Source organism: Amphiprion ocellaris, chromosome 4, assembly GCF_022539595.1.
Source record: "Amphiprion ocellaris isolate individual 3 ecotype Okinawa chromosome 4, ASM2253959v1, whole genome shotgun sequence".
Taxonomy (NCBI): domain Eukaryota; kingdom Metazoa; phylum Chordata; class Actinopteri; family Pomacentridae; genus Amphiprion; species Amphiprion ocellaris.
In genome coordinates this window covers 17,488,374-17,508,614 of record NC_072769.1, presented here as the reverse complement: position 1 = coordinate 17,508,614, position 20,241 = coordinate 17,488,374, and the positions used below count along the sequence as shown (strand labels likewise).

The window sequence follows — 20,241 nt, the reverse complement described above, 5'->3', positions numbered from 1 at the left end:
AAAAAAAATAAAAAAAAAACCCTAAGCATTCTTAAATATTTAATTGAGAAAAGAAAAAGGGGCCAATTGGATAAGAGACTGGAAAAGACACATGAATTAATAAAATAGTTTAACCAGCAAGAAATCAAGCTAAAAGTGCCGTATTCCTAAAATAGTGTGGACATGGCCCATTGAGCTTGTTGCTCCCAGTGTGAATGCCTTTTTACAATCCAGCCTACAACTGTCCCCTATAAAACACATGCACCAACACATGCCTGTTGAAGCTTGGTTGTAACCTAAACAAGACTGGAATTACTATACACGTGTTATTCATAACTATTGCGAACCAAGACAAAAGCCGCTCCGACTGCCATCCGGGATGTATTCAGTCAACAGTCTGACTCTATTCTCCAGATGTCTCAAGCCTGTTTGAGGAATTGCAGTACATGAATATTCTGTGGGATGCTGTTTACTTAGGGAATGAGGTGGAAGAGGAGGAAAATGCAGAGGAAGCTAGACAGATCTAGAGAAACAGAACTGATTTCTATAGTAAATGAGCCACCTTCTCAGACATACACAGTAGTGAGATAATTCCCAGTGGTCAGCCTGATTAATGATAGAACTTGCATCCTTCTGGTTAAATTATGTCAGGTTAGAATGTGACTTGCAGAACCTTAGGGGAAATATCAAGGTCCTCTTTATAAACAACTTGATTATGTAAAGGAAGCAAGTGTCAGTGCGAACAACATTAACAAATTTAATTCTCCATGGGCAATCCTCTCTTAAAATATGCCCGAAACTCACATTGAAATTCAATGTTTGACTGTTTACATCATTCAAGCCATCAATATTCCCTCTTCGGTATCACCATGTCTGACTCATCGCAAGTGTAATTTGTTCCCCCGGGTTTGCACTACTTGATATCTCATTGCTTCTCTCGCCCCTCCTTTTGCCGTTTTTTGCCTTGACACATTTGCTCAAAAAAGTGAGACAGTGCAGGCAGACAAAATGATGCCTCGGTTCACCGCAGTTTCAATGGGAGAGCAATGATTTTTCTGTTTCGTCTTCCTGCCTCAGACATATCTTCCATGACAGCTCTGGAAAGAGAACTAAGAAAGTGACTCCATCCATTGTCTGCATCAGGACTTTGTTGCCATGACGACCTCTGAAACTGCATCATGAAACAGTATGATAAAGGCATTTTTCTCCTTGTTTGTGAGATTTTCTCTTTGGTGTAAAACTGAAGGTCACCCGTCTTAGAACAAATAAACAGCCATACGATACGATGAGCAGCACAATGGGTCTGAAAATGTAATCGTCTAAACTAATGTGATCTTCAGCATTGATGCTCATGATACCCAGTGTATGACACAGCCTGTATTCAAAACTCTGTTAAGTTATGAGTGTGCCCGAATGTTTATTAATGTAGCAGATGCACATAGACAGACTCATAAATCATACCGTACAGTAGCATAATAAAGCCAACAAGGATGCTCGCCTGCCCAGGTAATGGTAGTTGGAGCAGTGCCCAGTCTCTCTGGCAGTACACTGAGAATGTGGTCCTACAGTAAGCTGCAGGGAAGTATTAAGTGGGGGGGGGGTTTGGTTGGGAAACAGGGTTTGGCACAGCACACTTGACAGCCTTCATTGCACTAGTGATGCATGGGAAGTTCTCTTTTGACTCTTAAATCCAAAGAAGAACAGACAAAAAGTAATTAAAAAAAAAAATAGTAGTCAATTTGCACTTTCCCTTGCTTTACAGATTTACATGTTTACTCAGAAATACATTCTTATTTTTATTAAATTAAGCATTACATTTAAGTGCCTCTGTTTTTTTTGTTGTTAGTTTTTGTTTTTTTTTTTTTTTTAACATCCCCCCCCTTGTATTCCAAAATGACTAAGTGCTCTTAAGGCACTTTTTCCCGTGAGATCCCCCGGAGTTAAAGCCATTAAGGCTAGTGAGGAAACGACATGTCAGATGAAGCTTTTAGTGCAAGTTCAAGCAGCCAGACAATTATCATTCTAATTTCCTAATCACCCCAGGTCTCTGCCTCTCAGTTATTATCCAAAGAACTCACTAGTTTATGTTAATGAGGCTGTCTGTCAACCAGTGATCATCCCGGCTGAAGGGTATTTAACCACCTCAACTGTTGCATGGCTCTGCTTTAATTTAAATGTATTTACTTCTGAACCAGCACCTCTGTCGGGAATGCAACTAGCTCTCCAGAGGGATGCTTGAAATGGCTGAAATTAATAGGGTTTATTGTCAGACTGCAGGTAAACAATCTCAAGGTTACTGTGCAGGTTGCAGGTTAGAGTATTTAATTTATTTCATATCAGTTTAATGTCACCGATCCTTCAATGCAGGAGCGGGTCCTACAGATGTTCATTTAACAGCAGCGTCCAGTTATTCGAAAGAGGCTACATGCTGGGGGTCATCAGCAAAGGCACACCTGCCATCTTGCCCACTAATCTCATTTGATGCGTTCAGGAGATAGGTGGAATCAATGTTTCTGGAAGTCGGTCTGCTCTGCTATACCTGGAAGTCCAGTAAATAAGGAGATAATGAAATCTTGGTCGGTTACTGAAAAGCACAGGTTTTTTTTGAAAGCCATAAAAAAAATTGGAACAACTAGCTATACATAGAGCAGTCAATGTGGTAAACAGTCGATAAATGATTAGTGATGGTAAGTGTTTCTGCAAAAATAAGTCCAGATTACTTAAATGTACCTTTTCAATATCTAATCCGGAATGTAAAGGGGTAACTTTCATTTGCTGATCAATTTGAACAACTGAAATTCAATTAAGTTTACTACTACAAAAGGAAACAAGTGATTTTTACTAGCAGATTAAAAATACTCTATATTATTATATTTACTTCTTTATTAGTAGTGTTATTAGAAGCATTATGAAACTTTTTTTTAAGTTTTATTCTTCAAACCACAGACATGATTGTCTTTTTTTTTCCTATGTCGACTTTCTATTTTGTTTTCATTGGGTAAAAAAAAATAGAGTGAAGTTATTATTTTAAAAAACAAAGCAGGTAAATAATAGAAGCCTAACAGAGGAGACAAGGTATAACAGGTATTCACAGACACCGGTACCGATCTCCAGGTTTTATGTCCCTAAGAGAGAACCATTTTTGGAAGTGGTAGTGATTATGTCTGCCTTCTAACAGCAGCAAACAAAACATAACAAATAGAAATGAAGCACAAGGACAACAGCTGCACATCAGTCAGTCTGCGGAGATTTGTGGTGCTACAACAGTGCCTGAGGAGAAGAGAAGATTAACTGACCCACAGCCCAGGTTTAGTGAGTCTGTGTTACCCATAATATCTTGTTACAGACAGAAATGTCCCCTCGCTATCAGAAGCCATCTCTAAATACCGGTGACAGTGGCCTTCACAGTTTAGCCGAGGCCCAGATGACAGTAAGTGAAAGTATAGATAGTGCCATACCAGCCAGCCACCACCTGCTTTGACAGAAAGAACATGGGGGATAGAAAAAAAATAACAATCATATAATGTACTTCCTGTTATCTCATCATCAGGTGAAGCAGTCCTTTTTCTACAGTGGCTCAGAGCATCTTACGAAAGCACATCTGAGTGCTCTTCACACATACCTATCAAGATTATATATATTTAAAGTTGTCTGTTTCCGGAGCTATTCTTTCAGATGTGAAGACCTGACACCATTGTACGAGATCATGCAGAGGGGCATTTCTGCCCTGCTATTAACTACTGACACATCCTGTCTTAGGTCATAATGAGGAGAGCAATGGTAGGGGGCTGCGTGATCTTTTGTTGTAGCGGAAAGTGGGATATAAACAATCACGTTAGAGCCTGACATCTTGCACTGGTGAAGCACATTAACAGTGTGTATGGGTGCCACAGAAAATTGGGAATGCCGAGCTAGTAGATGACAAGGCAGTTTATTCCGGGCTCCGTCCCTGAGAGCCAGTGGATCTGTTGCGACCGCGACATGTAATACGAAAAGTAAAGGTACAAGTCAGGAAAGCTCAAGGATATCCCATTTTCAGCGACCATAAACCGACTACCTCCTCACTTCCTCCGTGATAGCAATATACCTCCACTAACAACAGAAGAGAGAGAAATATCCATCAAAGTACGTGGAGGCAATTATCACCATCCCGGCTCACCTGCTAATCCCCTCTTATTAACCACTGTTTACTGCAAGTGCAACAATTAAGTGAAGGTAATTAGAAATTACAGGGACATAAAGATGTGATTAAGCTGAAATTTCTGTTCTCTTGTCCTTCTCGTTTTTCTGCGAAGACTAGCTGAACAGAAAAGGGTTGGAGAGAAGAATTGGACTTTATTAATTACTCAGCGGGAGCTTGAGAAGACGCTCATATGCTCTGTGGCAGTGAGTCAGACTGATTTCCCTGTGCCTTAATGAAGTTTAGGACCACTCACAACACGGCAAGGTGTCTAAACTTCCGCACAGGCGAGGTGAAAATTACATTACACACAGCAGAGGCACTCAGTTTAAGTAGCCAAAGGTCTTGAAATTACATATCTGTTGATGTGCTATAAGACATGCAAACGTGATTAACATGATCAGTTATCTCTAGGAGCATCTGTCCTCACTCTTCTGTTTGCATTCCTGCTTTATTTGTCGTGTTTTGCTTCTTAAAGAAATGCACACAGGCGATTTTGCACACACCGTAGAGCTGAAGTCGGGAGAGAGAGACAGAGCAACAAAAAGGTAGCGATCTTCGACGCAGTAATGTCAAAGCATGCAGGCTCAAGGTTTTTAGTCAAACGCCCTGCGGCAGGCTGGCAATCTGGAGTACTGAGACTTTTCCCAGTGGGTTGCTTCACCTGTGGGCTGGCACTGAAAGAAGGAACACCAGTAAGAACAAATTAAACCATGGCCATTGCTGTGATTCGCTTTCAAACAAGAATGCAGCACTTTTCATGTGTCTTGCACAGGTTGAAGAGCCTTTATTTATCTCAGTCTGCTGCCAGTGAATGGGCAAAATGTCTCTTCTAGTCTGTTTACTGTTGAATAATTCAATAATACACACTTTGCTATTGGATTAATATACTGCATTCAGTAAGCAAAATTAGTGCTGATGTGACACAGAGAACTAGACCTCCAGAGTTAAAAATTATTCAACTTTGCTACGGTTTGCAAATTAAGTTTGATGATTGAGAAGTTTTATAAATTCCATGTATGAGTTGAGTCATAGAATGAATCTGATCATTTAGATTTCTAATGTAATCTTGCAGGGTTTTTTTTTTTTGTTTTTTTTTTTTAGAAAAACAATATGTGATGATTATTCAACACATGAGGCTTTTCTATGGGACTGGACTAAATGTTGACCTCAGTATGAAAATAAAGTAGAATTATGATCTTTTTGACAAAGTCAGCAAAAAGGGAAAATGCTGAAACTTCATACAACTAGAATTTATGGCAAAACAATTGTACAAAAAGTTTGGGGTCACTTAAAAATGTCATTATTTTTTGAAAGAAAAGTTTTTTTTTTCAATGAAGTAAACATTAAATTAATCAGAAATACAGTACATTGTTATTGTGGTAAATAACTATTCTAGCTGGAAACAGCTGATTTTTAATAGAATATCTCCATAGAGGTACAGAGAAACATTTCCAGCAACCATCACTCCTGTGTTCTAATGCTACATTGTGTTAGCTAATGGTGTTGAAAGGCTAATTGATGATTAGAAAACCCTTGTGCAGTTATGTTAGCACATGAATAAAAGTGTGAGTTTTCATGGAAAACATGAAATTGCATGGGTGACCCCAAATTTTTGAACGGTGTGTCAACTAATTAATTAATTAATATGTATGTATGCATTTATTCATAAAACAAAAATCTGAATTTTGACCACTGGTGCAAATGCAGGTTTCAGACTTTTGGGACAATGTCTCACCAGGTATGTGATGCGTAGCCACACAAAAGCCCTGGGAGGCCCTGTCCACTTTCCTTTGGAGCAGACATAAATATACATATCTTCCATAATTGAAAACCGCGTCGGCACATAGGGACTTGTCTCCATTTGAATATGAATACATTTCTATTTTCGTTTGCTGCTTTCTCAAATTCTGTCTAGCAAAATGATAACCTCGAACCTCATTCACAGCCACCCCTTCAATAGAAATCATTCTGCTAGACACTGCCTCTGCCCCTCCCTGTGACCCAGCCCCCTTCACATTTTTCTTTTTCTTTTTTTTTTCTTTTTTCACCGGTTGTGCTCAAACCAGCACTCCACACAATGGCTTTTGGACCTTCACAAAAGCATTCCTTCTATAAAAAACAAATTGAGAAAATGTCCCTAGTGTATATATGGGAGAAAAACAAAAGTCAAATTCAATATTTTTCCACCGTCTGTTTTATAGTCACAGTGTTGGTCAGTGAGCTATGGTGCTATAGGTGGAACATTGCGCTCTACATTCTGGGCACAAATACTCAGATGGAAAGTGCAAGTCTCAAACAGAATTTAAACCACACAAAGGTGATCATTCAGCGTTCCTACTCAAATATCCCAACCATCTCTCTTGCTGCAGAGCCTTTTCTGAATGTAAACTTGCAGGCTGATCTGAATTTCTGACCTTGAACTACATTGGCTTTTTACCTAACGCCTGAGGTGGTACATAATGAGAAGTCAACGTATCCAGAACAAGAACAACAGGAAGTGTATTTTGGTTTGTTTGTTTTGTTGCTGTTCTTAAGAAGAAGAAAATGAAATAATTCAAAATGCATTCTTCTATTACCTGCAGACTCAATGGTAAAATGTAATGTTTGTGCGTTTTCTTACACACTTATTTCATTAGATTCTATTTTGAAGCTGCTTAAATTGTGTCGCTATTGATTTTACTTTGACTAACTGCATTAAGTTATCTAAAATTATGTCAAATATATACTTCATTTTAAATTTGAACGAGACAGAAATAAGCCATTAATATTCTATCCTACACTAATGTTAATATTAAAAGTAATGTTGTTAAGTCATTTGTAGCAGTTTACATCCATTGTTCACAACCACACATACCTCCACCTGTTTAATAGTGAAATGGTGTGTGATACTAAAGAAAGTGATCATTTAAGATATGGACTTCTGCTGCAGTTTTGACTTCTCAAATAAATACTTGTGACTTCCAATAAAACACTTTCCCACCTTTATAAACAAGTAAATATACTCTAAAATAAAATTCTTTCTTTGGAACATGAGTTACCTGTTCAGTGGTATGACATACAAAACAACAGGTGGTCATTTGCTGAAAGTGTTTGTCCATTTCTAGTGCACACAATTTCCAATGGCATCTAAAGAATGAAACTGAATACCAGAGCACATCAGGGAACTCAGTATGTGCTGCTCCTTCACAGCATAGTGGGAGTCATGACTGACAGATTAGACTCGTGACGACAGACTGAAAGTAAAAAATTATTTTGCCTTTCTAACTTTGGCTCATTTAGTTTATTCATTTTATTGGCTGCTTATGTAATTGTCTAGCGTCATTTTAGAAGAGCTAACTGTTTGGCGGCAGCTCAGCATAGGAGAAGATAGGCTCAAGAACCAGACACACTAAACATACTAAGCTAGTATTTTGTAGACTTATGGACTGATGCAACGAAACCACAAAAGAACATGATTTTTTTTTTTTTTTTTACAAGCAATATATTCTACATCACTCATTTTGCCATTGCAAAGCATGAAATACCACAGATCTGTGAAAATGACACACTATCTTCAAACAGGCATATTACATCATGGTCTTTAATGCAAGATTTACCATCATGTGTTCAATTACTCGTTTGTGTTTCACATGATTTGCTAAATGAGACGGGATGGATCATGAGAACATCCTTTCCTGAATATGCAATTGGGTATTTGCCTCTGAGTGGAGAGGCAGTGGTGTAGGGGAGCAGGCACCCAGTGGGCTTGGCAAGGAAGGAAAGATCATTTTCAATAGATTCTATTTCAACTGCTGCAGCTTTTGCAAGACAGCGTTCAGAAGAAGCAAACAATCTTCAGCCAAGACATATTTACTATTGGATGCCATTGAGGCTGAAAGTGAGAGAACAACTGCACACTGTGGCAATGAACACACTGCAGATGCTTTAGTAGGCACCATTACAAGATTTAAAAGACTGGAAAGGGGATAAAGGCAAAAGATGTGGAACTAACAAGATGAAGACATAATGCCGGGAAAGCAAGAGTATAAAAGAACAGTCAGTTTCATTGCTGCAAAGAGAAGTATTGACAGTGAAAGCTGTGCTGATGAGAGGCGATGCATCATCGGGCTCAATGTTGATATATCACTCAAGGAGTGTTTTCAACTTTCAGGTTCTGACTGTAAAGCATGAATTTAATGAGAGGTTATGCTTCACATCTTGTAAATGGAGACATTTAATTGTCCTTCACTTAATGTTTTTTAATAGTGTTTTTGTTGACTGTCACACTTTGAGGTAGAGAGCTTAGCGTGGCAACATGGAGACTAGACAAGTAACTCATTTATAATCTTTTGTTTGTGCTTTGTCTAAAACCCACCAGGAGTTCCACCCAGATATATTCCTTTGACTCTTTGCTTTTATGTATTTGTGCACATGTGATTGGTCAGAATAGTGCAAGAATATGTGTGGAAGGAAATAGCATTAAAGAAAGTCACATAAAACTTTCAGAATAAACTGTTGCTTTATGTGACTTGCAAGGACAGTCAGATTAACCTTGTTTGTGCATTTACCTGTATGATATAAGACATATTTGACCAGAGGAGAGTGCATTCTAAACCTTAGCCTTTGCTTTTATGGCAACACTAGAGAATCTGTAGCAATACCAAATATTTGGAGTATGTATGTGTGTTTGTCTGTATGCTTGCGTACAGTACATGTAGTGTACGTGCAAGGCCAGCATGCCCCCGCATCACTGAAACTGAACAGAGCTGAATGGGCAAGCTAGCTTGTGAGGCTTCTAGAGAGAAGACCCTGACTAGAAGGCAAGATACCTTAAAAAAAAAGTAATTTGTTACACCCACTCAGAAATCAGTCCCAAGAATTTTATGCTGAGAAAGGTCTACAGATGCAGTGAGGTATTTCACTTTGGTTGCTGTTGCCATTTGATTTAGAGTGACTGTCCATATATGGCGAGAATGCTTAGAATATACTTTAACCATTCTGTTAAATCATTTCTTTCCTTGTGAGAGTGAAAGCCAAGGAAAACAGTGTGAATTGTCCTAGTAATAAGCAATACAAACAGAGGTAAATTAAAGACAACCTTAGCAGTGTGGTGATTTTTGGGAATGTTTTGTTATTAGATACCATCTGATATATTGTGATACATGGCACGACATCAGTCAGTGTAATCAGAACATTTATCAGTCTCACCCAACAAGACTAAATCTATAATTGGAAATAAACTAGTATAGCTAACTACTCCCTGAAATGGAGCTTCAAGGAAAGAGTATGTGGAGAGGCACTATGGATCTTAAAGTCTAAGCTTGAACTGTAACTAGTATGGATCCTTTATACGAATGACCCTCTCCCACTCTCTGTCTGCTTCTTCCACAGCTTGCTCATGCCTTATTGCCATCAAGACAAGACAGGTAGTGGCTAATTACTGTACAGCAACAAACAAACCAATACTTCTCTATCTCCCTGGTCATGTCCCATTACTTCAGCTTAGTTCCCCTATTCATATTTCTCTTGACAGGTGCATCTGTCCATGGAGAATGAGGCAGTGTTGTAATCGGCAGGCAGAGGATGTTGTAATTAAGAGGTGTACCTCTGGGCTAGCACGTGGCTCAGCCAAGGTGAAAATGACAGTGGGAGTGGAGTTTTATTGAACTCAACGGGGTTCCTGTCAATAACGTTGCAACTTGGCAGTGTTCGATGCTGTTATTAATGCTTGGGGTCTGTGTGCATCTGTACATGATTAGGCATCTGTGCATGTTTATGTCTGACCTTCCCCAGCAAAGTGTCAGGAAGTACGATGAGGATACACTCCTGTCCTCTCTGCTAGTTTCTCACAGGTAACTATAGAATATGTCGAACACCCACAGGTTCAAAATCAGGGAAGCAGAGACAATGCGGCGAGAGAAAGTGGCAGATGCTGCATGCTTGTACATGCACACGTGTGTGAGACAGAGAGAGAGGGAGAAGAAAGTGGGAGAGAAATAACAGAGAGCCTGAAATGAGACAGCGAGGATAGGAGTGCACAGATTGATATAGCAATTACCAAGAAAGCTATCCCTCAGTTAGGAATGCATCTGCATACATTAGAGCCAGGTTGCTCCCCAGCCACTGTCTCAGAGGCTAGTCCAGCAGTATCTCATACACAAACGAAGCACGCGGAAAGGTCACTGGGCAGTCACTGTGTATATACTAGCAATGAAGACCCCATCTTTTGTGTGTTGCTCATACTGCCATACAAATAAATCTATCTTATTGACAACGAAGGAATGAAAACTGTAAAAAATAAAGCATAAAGTTCTTCGTCATACGTAGTTACATTATGCAAAAGGAGTTACAGGCAGAAAGAGGAAGATCAGCTTTCTTCACTCTCTTGATGTCTATGATGGTTATCGGAATTCCCATATTAAATGTAATTTAAGGAGAAGCACAATGCGTCATCCCATAAACATAAACGTGTCCAATTACCTGTCACTACACAGATGGACGCAGGCAGCATTGGAAAACAACTTACACTCCCAGGCAATGCTTGCCACAGTAAGATTCAAAGGACTGGCTGTCATGCACACTTTCCCTGAGCTAGCAAGTAAATCCGGTTATAGTTAGCCTATAATGTATGCAGAGTGAGGACCGGCATATGCTTGTGCTGTGTGACTACAGGCTCTGCAATATATGGAGGAGAGGTTTGCATAAAAATACAATGCTGCTACCAAATGATCTCAGAGTATGCATGTAAGCACGCTAGCATTTCAGACACCTCTATTGGTTCAAATCACATCAGACGAATGAGACCAAAAGGAGAAAAAAGAGAGAACGAGGGAAGGGAGGAGTGGGGGGGGGAAGGCAGGGGTGAGGGGGAGTGAGAAAGATGCTGTGTAAATAACCCCCTTAAAAAAAGAAGAAGAAAATAGGTAGAGGACAAACAGATGGAAATACAAACCATGGAAAAATGATCCAGTGTGACTTGGATCTCTGCTGCAGGCTCAAAGCTAGGCTCTACCAGCATATGCATGTCTGCAGTGTGTGCGAATGAGGTGAGTTTTTGTGTGGGTGTGCGTGTGTGTGTGCGTGTGTGTGTGTGTGTGTGTGTGTGTGTGTGTGTGTGTGTGTGTGTGCGTGTGCGTGTGCGTGTGCGTGTGCGTGTGCGTGTGCGTGTGCGTGTGCGTGTGCGTGTGCGTGTGTGTGTGTGTGACTGTACATGTACAGGCACTGAGCACTGTTCACAGCATTCTTATGTCAAGAGCTGTAGCTATGTAAGAGTTGTGATGACACAACAGGACTGGGATGAGAAAGGGTAGAGCGCAGGTCTGCTAACTGAGTCATCCTTTGTAGTCATGTGGAAGAGAAGAAAGCGATACAGTCCAACAGATGTGGGCTCATGGGTCATATTGGAACGACTGTATCTGGAAATCTAATATTAAATTCTCTTTGACAGGGCTCAATTCAAGGATCTACATACATCAAAACATAGAATCAGAAATTCCATCTCATTAATGGTATAAAGCCATACTAGGTGATGCAGGCTCTTGCTCTGAGAAAATCTCTGTTTCTAAGGACTTGCAGGAAAAGGGGATAAAAATGGAAAAGAGAGAGAGGGTGGGGAATAAGAAGTGGAAAGGACGGACAAGTATTAGAAAACAATTAAACACTGCCATCTGCTGGTCATTGTATGAACATACCGTGCTCTTTGAGACTGAGGCTAATGCATTTGAACAGCTGCACCTTTGACCACCTGTTTGCACTGATCTACACAAAGCAGATGTGACACACAAAGGACACATCACTGGGCCAAACTTGACATAATAATGAGAAAAAAACTTCCAAATTATAATAGTACGTCTCTGCTCAGAATGAGGACAAATTTAATTTACTGGTTGAGAGAGAAGAATGAAAGCTGAGGACGAGGCAATCATTTTGATGCAATCACAATTATGTTAAAAGACACCACCCCCATCTCTTCCCCACCATTCTTGGCTCATCTAATCGAAGGCCGCAGCAGCAGCAGCAGAGGAATAAAAGGAAGACCCTCTATAACTCATACTTGAGCTGCCACGCTTTTGCTGGTTCAGTTACATTACCCGAGTCATAGTTTATCTTGCATTTCTTTATACTAAGAAGGTCTCTCTGTGAGAAGCACTTACTTTGCTGCTCGTCACTGTTGATGCCTTCATGTGACACTTCAAATAAATGTTAGGGAGCAGAAACGACCAAAAGAGAAACAAATTAAAAAGGTGCCTCTTGCTTTTGACTGCACAAAGATAAGGAGACTCCAAGCAGGAGAATGACATTGAGACAGAGAGAGATTTTTTTGCATATTAAAATGTGCACTGCAGTTATGAGGGGCGAGTGACAGTCTGTCAGTTGCCTTGCCTGTATATAAATGTTTACAGAGGGCAGCCAGCCCTCCTCAAAAATTAACATTTCATACATATAGAGCTTGCAAGAAGCAGGTGCAATCTACAAAATGTATAAATAAGAAGTCATTGTATACCTCAATATATTCTACAATAAATTCATAACTCCACCGCACTGCCATAGTTCTAGTTCCTTAACTCTACTACATTGCTCCATCGTGTATCTGTGCTGTGACCTAAAAATCTAAGAATTTGTGTGCGTCTTCACCCACATTCCCCGTAGGGCCTCGACTCCATCTGTCCTCCTTTGGTTCTAACATGACAGGGCTTTTCCTGCATGGCAAATTTTAAGGTGGCCACCCAGTGATGCTGTGCTTTCTTTATCAAAACCTGACCGTGTCTGCAATCGTAAAACCCATTTTAAGAACGATATCCTTTGCCAACTGTTAACCGTAAAAGTAGAATCAGATGAGGTTGGTGCAAAGGTGAGCAGACAATGACTCAGGGTGCAAACTAGTCAATTAGCAGTGGCCGTTAAAGACATAATTCATGTTAATAGTACAATAAGGTCAATTTGTGTAAAAAGAGAGCACTGTCTGATTTTACCAGTTCACCAAGTACTCAAGTAGCAAGAACAAAATGTCAAAGATTGTAAGACTGCAAGGTATGAGGTATTTTTCAGGCAGTGGATTTGTATGATAAAAATTCTTTATAATATGTATTGTTTGATATTATATAACAACACAACTTAAAACCTGCTTATCCTTATCTTGGATATTGTCAGTGTAGTGAGAAAGATGCACATTTGTTAATAAGTTGTCAAAAAATTGGACCATTTGCCTCATAGTGAGCCAGAAACAACCCTCAGTCACATTGTTTATCATTTGAAACCACTTATATTTCTACAGCAAATTAATGCTAAGCCTTAACTAAAATGTGCATGTCCAATATCAGTGACATAAAAAACGCTCAGAAAATTACAATACAAACTAAGACATTTTGGAACTAAACCTTTCCTCAACCATTCTTAAAAGAAATCCTTGTAATATATCTGATGAGGAATCTTAAAGGTAAAAGGTGGATATGGGGCCAGTGTCGCCTCTCTGTTATATGCCAAACAATGCTGGAATTGAGTGAATTTGAACTGATGCTGACCCCTCTTTTCTCTCTTAATAGATCTTATACCTCAGTGTCCTAAGTTGACTTATTCCAAAATAATTCTAGGTGTCACTTTAAAAAAAAAAAAAAAAAAAAAAGGTATAGATGAGGTCATTCCCTCTCCCTTCTCTTATTCATAAGCTGCCCTTCCACTCTAGCTATAGACCTGTCTCTGTGGCCAGCATTTAAAAATCTTGTCTAACCTTTAGTGTCAGGAACTGTACATGTTCAGGGACTGTTGCCGCAATGTGCTCAACATCTTTGCCATTTCTATTTCAGCAGCGTATGAGCTCCTCGGGATGTTTTTTCTAATTACAAATGGAAATAAATTTCACATAGCAAGTAATCTATACTCTTGTTGCTTTTACAGATTGCAAATTTGTGGCATTAAGATAAAGATTAAGAAAGATGAAAGGTATTCAACATTCTCTTATTCGGTCTCCCCACAAAGAAACGCTTATTCTAGTATGATAGCAGCTTTTAAGTAGTGTGAGACTGCTATAAATCATTGTGTCCTTTGGGGACACATCTGTATTTCTGTGTGAATAAATGTCCTGTGATGTCGGAGTGAAAGAGGCTGTCGAAACTGTGGTAAGAGAGCAGAGAATGAATGAGTCCAAACCAATAGTCTGAGCACAATGATGATCTGTTTGGCAGAGGAGAGAACAACTTGTCCATAACCCACTCCATTAATGAAATGAGCACCATCATATTACAGCTTGTTAATGCCACCATGCCGCAAACAAAAAATAAATAAATAAACTGAAAGAGTTCCATTATTAAAGGATGTCTCTCTGTATATCTGTTGCAATCTGTGGTGCAGTCAGAGTTAGGACTGCCATCCATGCATCAGACCGTTGCAGAGGAGTCAACACATGAGAAACGGATCGATGCTGACTGAAGACAGGCAGCACCACCCCAAAACAGTTCAAACCAATCATCCAACTCAGGAGCATCCAAAGGTGCACCATTACCTAACGCAAAGCAAGCATGCAGGTGTGTGCTCAGGGACTAGTGTGGATGGAAAGAAAAAAAGAGAAGAGAAAACTGTGTTCAGTTATCATTGTATTACAGCAACATATGCTGCACTGATCTGATCAGCCACACCAATAAAACCGTTGACAGGTGAAGTGGATAATATTGATCATCTTGTTACAATGCAATGTTCTGCTGGGAAACCACCATCTTGGCATTAATGCGGACGCTGCTTGACAGATACCACCCACCGAAGCACTGCTGCACATCAAGCAATTGGCGCAAGCAGCTTTCCCCGGCAGGACAATGAATTCCGCCATACCACAAAAAGTACCAAACAATAGCTGAAGGGACACAACAATGAGGCTAAGGTATTGATATGCCTACAAACTCTCTAGATCCCAACTTAAATTAGAAGCTCTTTGCTAGCCCTTTGCTAGCCATGGAATGTGCCAGAACAAGCCTTATCCAAAGACGCCTTATGTACAAGAACAAGGACCCGAGCAATTTGCTGCTAGCATCCCGATGCAAAACACCGCAGGACACCCCCCAAACATCTGATGTCCATGTCCCATGACAAGTCAGAGCTGTTCTGATGGAAAAGGGATGACCTACACAATATTATTCAGGTGGTTTTAATGTGGATGTGTATAACCGATTTGCCCCCCGAATGCAACCCTACTTAAATCCTACTGCACATATGTACAAAACTCAAAGCCCAGGCACAGTCCTGTGCACAAACTGTATCTTTAAAGCACCATGCCTCAAAGCTTAATATATCAGTTCATTACTATTCTGAGAAGACCTTACCATAGTCTGGTCTCGGTGGTAAGTTAGGTATTAAACATGCACCAGCTTCAGGCAAGCACAGAGGGCTAAGCAAAGGGCAATTTGTCTCATTTAACTGCTGCCTGTCTGCCTGCCGAACAGAATCACATTACGCATGTCTTTTGCTTTTCTAAAAAGCCATTTTGTTTTACATAAAAACAGAGTCAGCGTGATTACTGTAGGCCACGGCCTCATGCAAAATAACAGACAGCAAGTTCAGTCAAAAATACAGTGTAGTTCTCCGATGATGTCTAATTCTTTAGCTTGAAATAACTTTTCGTTATTCCTTTATTTTATCCTACTGGTCTGACATTTCTCCAAATGGCAGCCACAACAAGCCCCAATGTGGAGTACTTGTATTTCATAACTATTACCACAAGAGGTCAGTCACATACTGTAAACTAGCAACTAATTTAGCACTTAAATATTATGTCTTAGACTGTTCACTTTGTACAAGAGCATGTATAAAACAGAGCAATGAAGGTAAAGTGGTATGTGTGGAAGAAAAGTATTGTGATGATAGTTAAAACTAAATCACTGAACTTATATTAATGCATAAATATGGGTATAAGCATTTCAAAGCAAGTACGTCACATCCCCTTGTTAGTGTATGAAGATAGGTCATGTCTAACCTCAAAATGAACAAAAGCATAGAATAGGGCCTCTTGCAATCCATAACAATTAAGCATTAAACTTGAGGCAATATCAGTAACAAAAACACTTGGAGCGTTTGATGCTGCTAAATTAGATATCACCTTAGCAACTTCTACTTCATTATACTTGACAGTTTACACATTTTCTTTTATTTTTCCAATTTGTTTTCCAATAAAATTCTGTTATTAAAATAAAAGCTACCTTAAAAAAAATGTTAGAATTAAATACAATAAATTTAAAATGCCAATAACATTACCTACCAAAGGCTTCCAATTAGTGAAACCCTGAGGTCCTTTAATAGGCTTATTCTTGTCTAAATATATTCAAACATAACTTGAAGTCTAATGTGCTTGAAAATCTTCCTCCAATTCTGCATAATTGTGGAGGTGGTAATGAAGACTCTGTGACCGCTCAACATTAGCATCAGATAAAGGAAGAAATACAGAGGAGAAAATCTGTGAAATAATCAAGTCAGATGCTGTCAAAGCACAGGGGAAGGTACAGCTAATTTTCAATAAAGTAGATTGTGTGACATTTGCCAATTTTTACCAATAAGAACTGCGTTTCTATCAAATACCTTAGCGGATTCTGTGGACAGATTCAGATTACATGGTTTTAAAAAAAGGAAAGCAATTGCAGTGTGCAGCAAGTAATGTGATTTATACAAGGAAATGTAAAAGCACAAAAGGAACATAAAAGTAATTTTCCATTTACTATTAGTAGACATGGTTAGCTAGTATAAATGTCAAGATCAGGAATGAGTCTGACAACAAAAATTAAGGCTGCTTCTTCTGCCAATTTTGAGCTAAATTAAATATCACTAGGGTGCCGTGGGTTTGCATTCTAATGATAGAGCATTGCATTGTCACTTCGGGTTTGTAAAAAGAGTTTATCTTAATAAAATGTGTTGGTTAGTTTGTTCTCTAGGGCTGTACTGACAGATGAAAGCATAAACTAGAAGGAACAAATAGCAGTTGATACTTCCATGACAAACTCTTTACTCCAATTATTTAGCAATAAACTGCATTCTTGCCAATAAAATTAACTTTTTAACTGTTTAATATCCATAGTTGGAAAATGTTCAGAGTGCTACAATACCTGATGTATTTCCAAAACAATCTACATTGTATATCTAATGAATTTTACTGTATGATTTTTTTTTTTCTGTAATCATAAATTAATTTTACTGTGTGTTCATGTAACATTGGGAGCCCTGAGGGAAGAGGTGCTGCATTCATTTACAGCTGTTCTGTATGCCAAATGTCTTAAATCTATATACAAATACAGCCTGGGCATCATCACTCATGACAAAAGCTGAAGGTCAACTGTGTGCCTTAGAAAATGTAATACATGAGCCAAAGTACTATATCTACCTTTAAATAATGTTTTTTTAGGGTTGCTCCTTAGTAGATAGAGTCCTAGTTTTCTATTTCACATGACATTTGGTGTCAGAAGAGGTTTTAATGAAGATGTTTGTAAAGAAACAGTCTAATTCCAATCCAACATTAAGAAGACACAATCTGCTTAAAAGCATAAAGGCCAACAGTGTTGTACATAATCAAGGGTTCACTGTGAGTAAGTGCCCACTAGATGGCAGCAGAGCATCGCGTTTATGGAGATAACTTGGTTTTGAGCACAGACGACTTTATAAAGTGTAGATTTAAATATAGACAGGTAACTATAGCAGTGTACAGAAAAGTTATGCTTGATTTAATGAAAAAAATAAATCTCAAAGATCAGCCAAAATACCATATGAGCACACACACACATAGAGAGAAGAAGAGAGAAGTATTACATTGAAAATGAAAGGTTATTCAGATGTTGCCCATGTAGATGCCAGCAATACTGGCAGCCTTCACAAAATGGTTCAGATAATATACAGTAGGCTTTTTCGAATAGTGTTTTCATGAATGTGACTCAGTAGATAGTGGAAATCTTTACATGTGCACAATACCAGTCCTGTGTACAACAATGATACAATGTATAGATGCAACTACTGTATAAGAAGCTATACAGTTCTGCCTCTTATTTAGGTGCTAGCTTTAAGGTACAAGGTATCTTCGTTAGTGTCTTGCCTTGAAGAGGTCATTAGCATGCTTTAACATTTAACTAGCCATCTTACATATTAGACAAGGAAATGTCAGATCGTACTGATCATATTGATGCAACTACTATATAAGAAGCTATAGTGTTCTGCCTCTCTCAAAGAAGCCTTTATCTAGGTGAGCTTTAAAGTACAAGGTTTCTTCATTAGTGTCTTGCCTTGAAGAGGTCATTAGCATGCTTTAACGTTCTGATACAGCAGAGACTAAATCTATATGAGCAAAGTGTAGTGTTTTGCTGACTTACATCAAATTCATTGAGGGCAGCAGCCAGTTCTCCAATGCCAGCGTGGCCATGCTTCTCGTCAGTGGGCGAGGTGGCCTGAGCAGCACTGGAAATGCCTCCTATGGCCTCCTGGACCTGCTTAAACACGTAGTCTCGGTTGGCACGTGTGGCTGCCACATCTGGGTGGCGCAGGAAGGCCTGTGAGGCCGTGTACAGCATGGTGGCATTTTTCTTAAGGGCTCCACGCGCAGCCGCCATCTCATCTCGACACTGGGGGTCTTTCAGTTCCTAGAGAAGGTGAAAAAGGTGATAAGGTAAGCACTAACAATCACTTGTAGTCTGTCTGTAAAGAAAAATATGCTCATTTTTGACAACTGAGAAACACAGACACATTATATGTAAAGGAAAAGCAGTGGATTTCTCAACATGTTGCCGCACAAATTGAAAAAGGGGAATTTTGAAAGAATCAGTCATTCGTGATAGAGCAAACAGAGAACAAAAGGTGGTTACAGGTCAAGAAATTTCATGTCAAAAAAACAAGTTCATGTCCCATCTGATGAATTGGTATTGTTCCAACCACAGAAAGTTAGGGCAATGTCAGCAGATCAGTAACCGTGGAGCTGGCTAAAATTCAGTTCAGCGCTTTGCTGCAGAAAAACTCAGCAGCGGGGACGCTTGCCAACATGACACTCGTTGGCAAAATCCTTTAAAAAGCTTTTTGTCACACTGGGAGCTATATTAAAAAACACTTTGATGTGTTACTCTGCAGGGTCAAATAAGCACTGAAGTGGACATTTTGTTTTATGCTAAAACTGAGCATATAAAGTAATAATCAGTGCTATTTATGTTTTTGCTAAAATGTTATGAAGTACACTTAAGTCTGGTCAAAAAATGAGGGCCTTTAAAGTGTTTTAGCAACAGCTAATTCTATAAAATGCTACAAATCTGGAAGAAATCCCCATAACGTTTACCTTAAATGCAACTGAAATGTCAGTGAATACCTTTAAAACAATTGGTATTCATTTTCTGGTAAAATAAATCTCTTTACACTATACGAAATAGTTCCCTTTTGTGTACCTCCTTAAATACAACATATCACATTTCTGTTTGTCTATGAAAGTTAACATTAACGAGACAACCCTTTTTATGTTACACAGACTAAACTGTATTTGATGGTGGAGTTGCTGTCAGAATCTAACATCCAGCACTTCATGCTAAGAAATGACTGACGTATCAATTAAAGTTCTCCAGTGTACAAGTCAGATGATAGGTACAATTTTGATTCAACACATATGCTTCCCAAGTTGATTGGCTACAACTTTGTGCAGAGTTTAAATTTCCAGTGTTCTTATTCAGTGGCTTGAACTACAAATGTAATTCATTAATCAGCAACTGTTAAGAAGAGATACTTGGAGGAGCTTTCTCCTGGGACAGGACACACAAGTCAGGATTGGTTCTGAAAAAGACAGAGAATGAGACGGAGGCTTTTAGTTACCTGCTGTCGCCTGGCTGCCACATAGTTAAGCTTCACCATCTCCTTTCCAAACTCCTTGAAGCGGTTGGCTAGGTCCTGCTCATTGGTCGCATTTTTTACTCCCTCCAGGGCCTCCTCCACCTGTCACACACACACACACACACACACACACACTGAATCTTTAAAAATCTATGCAGACACACCTAAAAAAACAAACCTGGAACATACAAGCAATATTAGTTACAGCATACATTTTATTTTAGTTAATACCTAAATAAAAATGCAAGAAGTGAAAGTGTTTTTTTTGTTTCAAAGTA

The 20,241-nt window shown here is 39.1% G+C and overlaps 1 protein-coding gene across 1 annotated transcript in view; it reads right to left on the bottom strand.

The window, feature by feature from the left end:
- The window catches only part of ctnna2 (catenin (cadherin-associated protein), alpha 2), a 343,745-nt gene that overhangs the window by 264,808 nt on the left and 58,696 nt on the right, over positions 1-20,241 (bottom strand). The window contains exons 5-6 of the mRNA XM_055009627.1: positions 19,946-20,065; positions 18,472-18,738 (exon numbers count right to left, since the gene is read on the bottom strand). Of these exons, the coding sequence (XP_054865602.1) occupies positions 18,472-18,738; positions 19,946-20,065 (387 nt within the window). The remainder of the gene's footprint in view (positions 1-18,471; positions 18,739-19,945; positions 20,066-20,241) is intronic.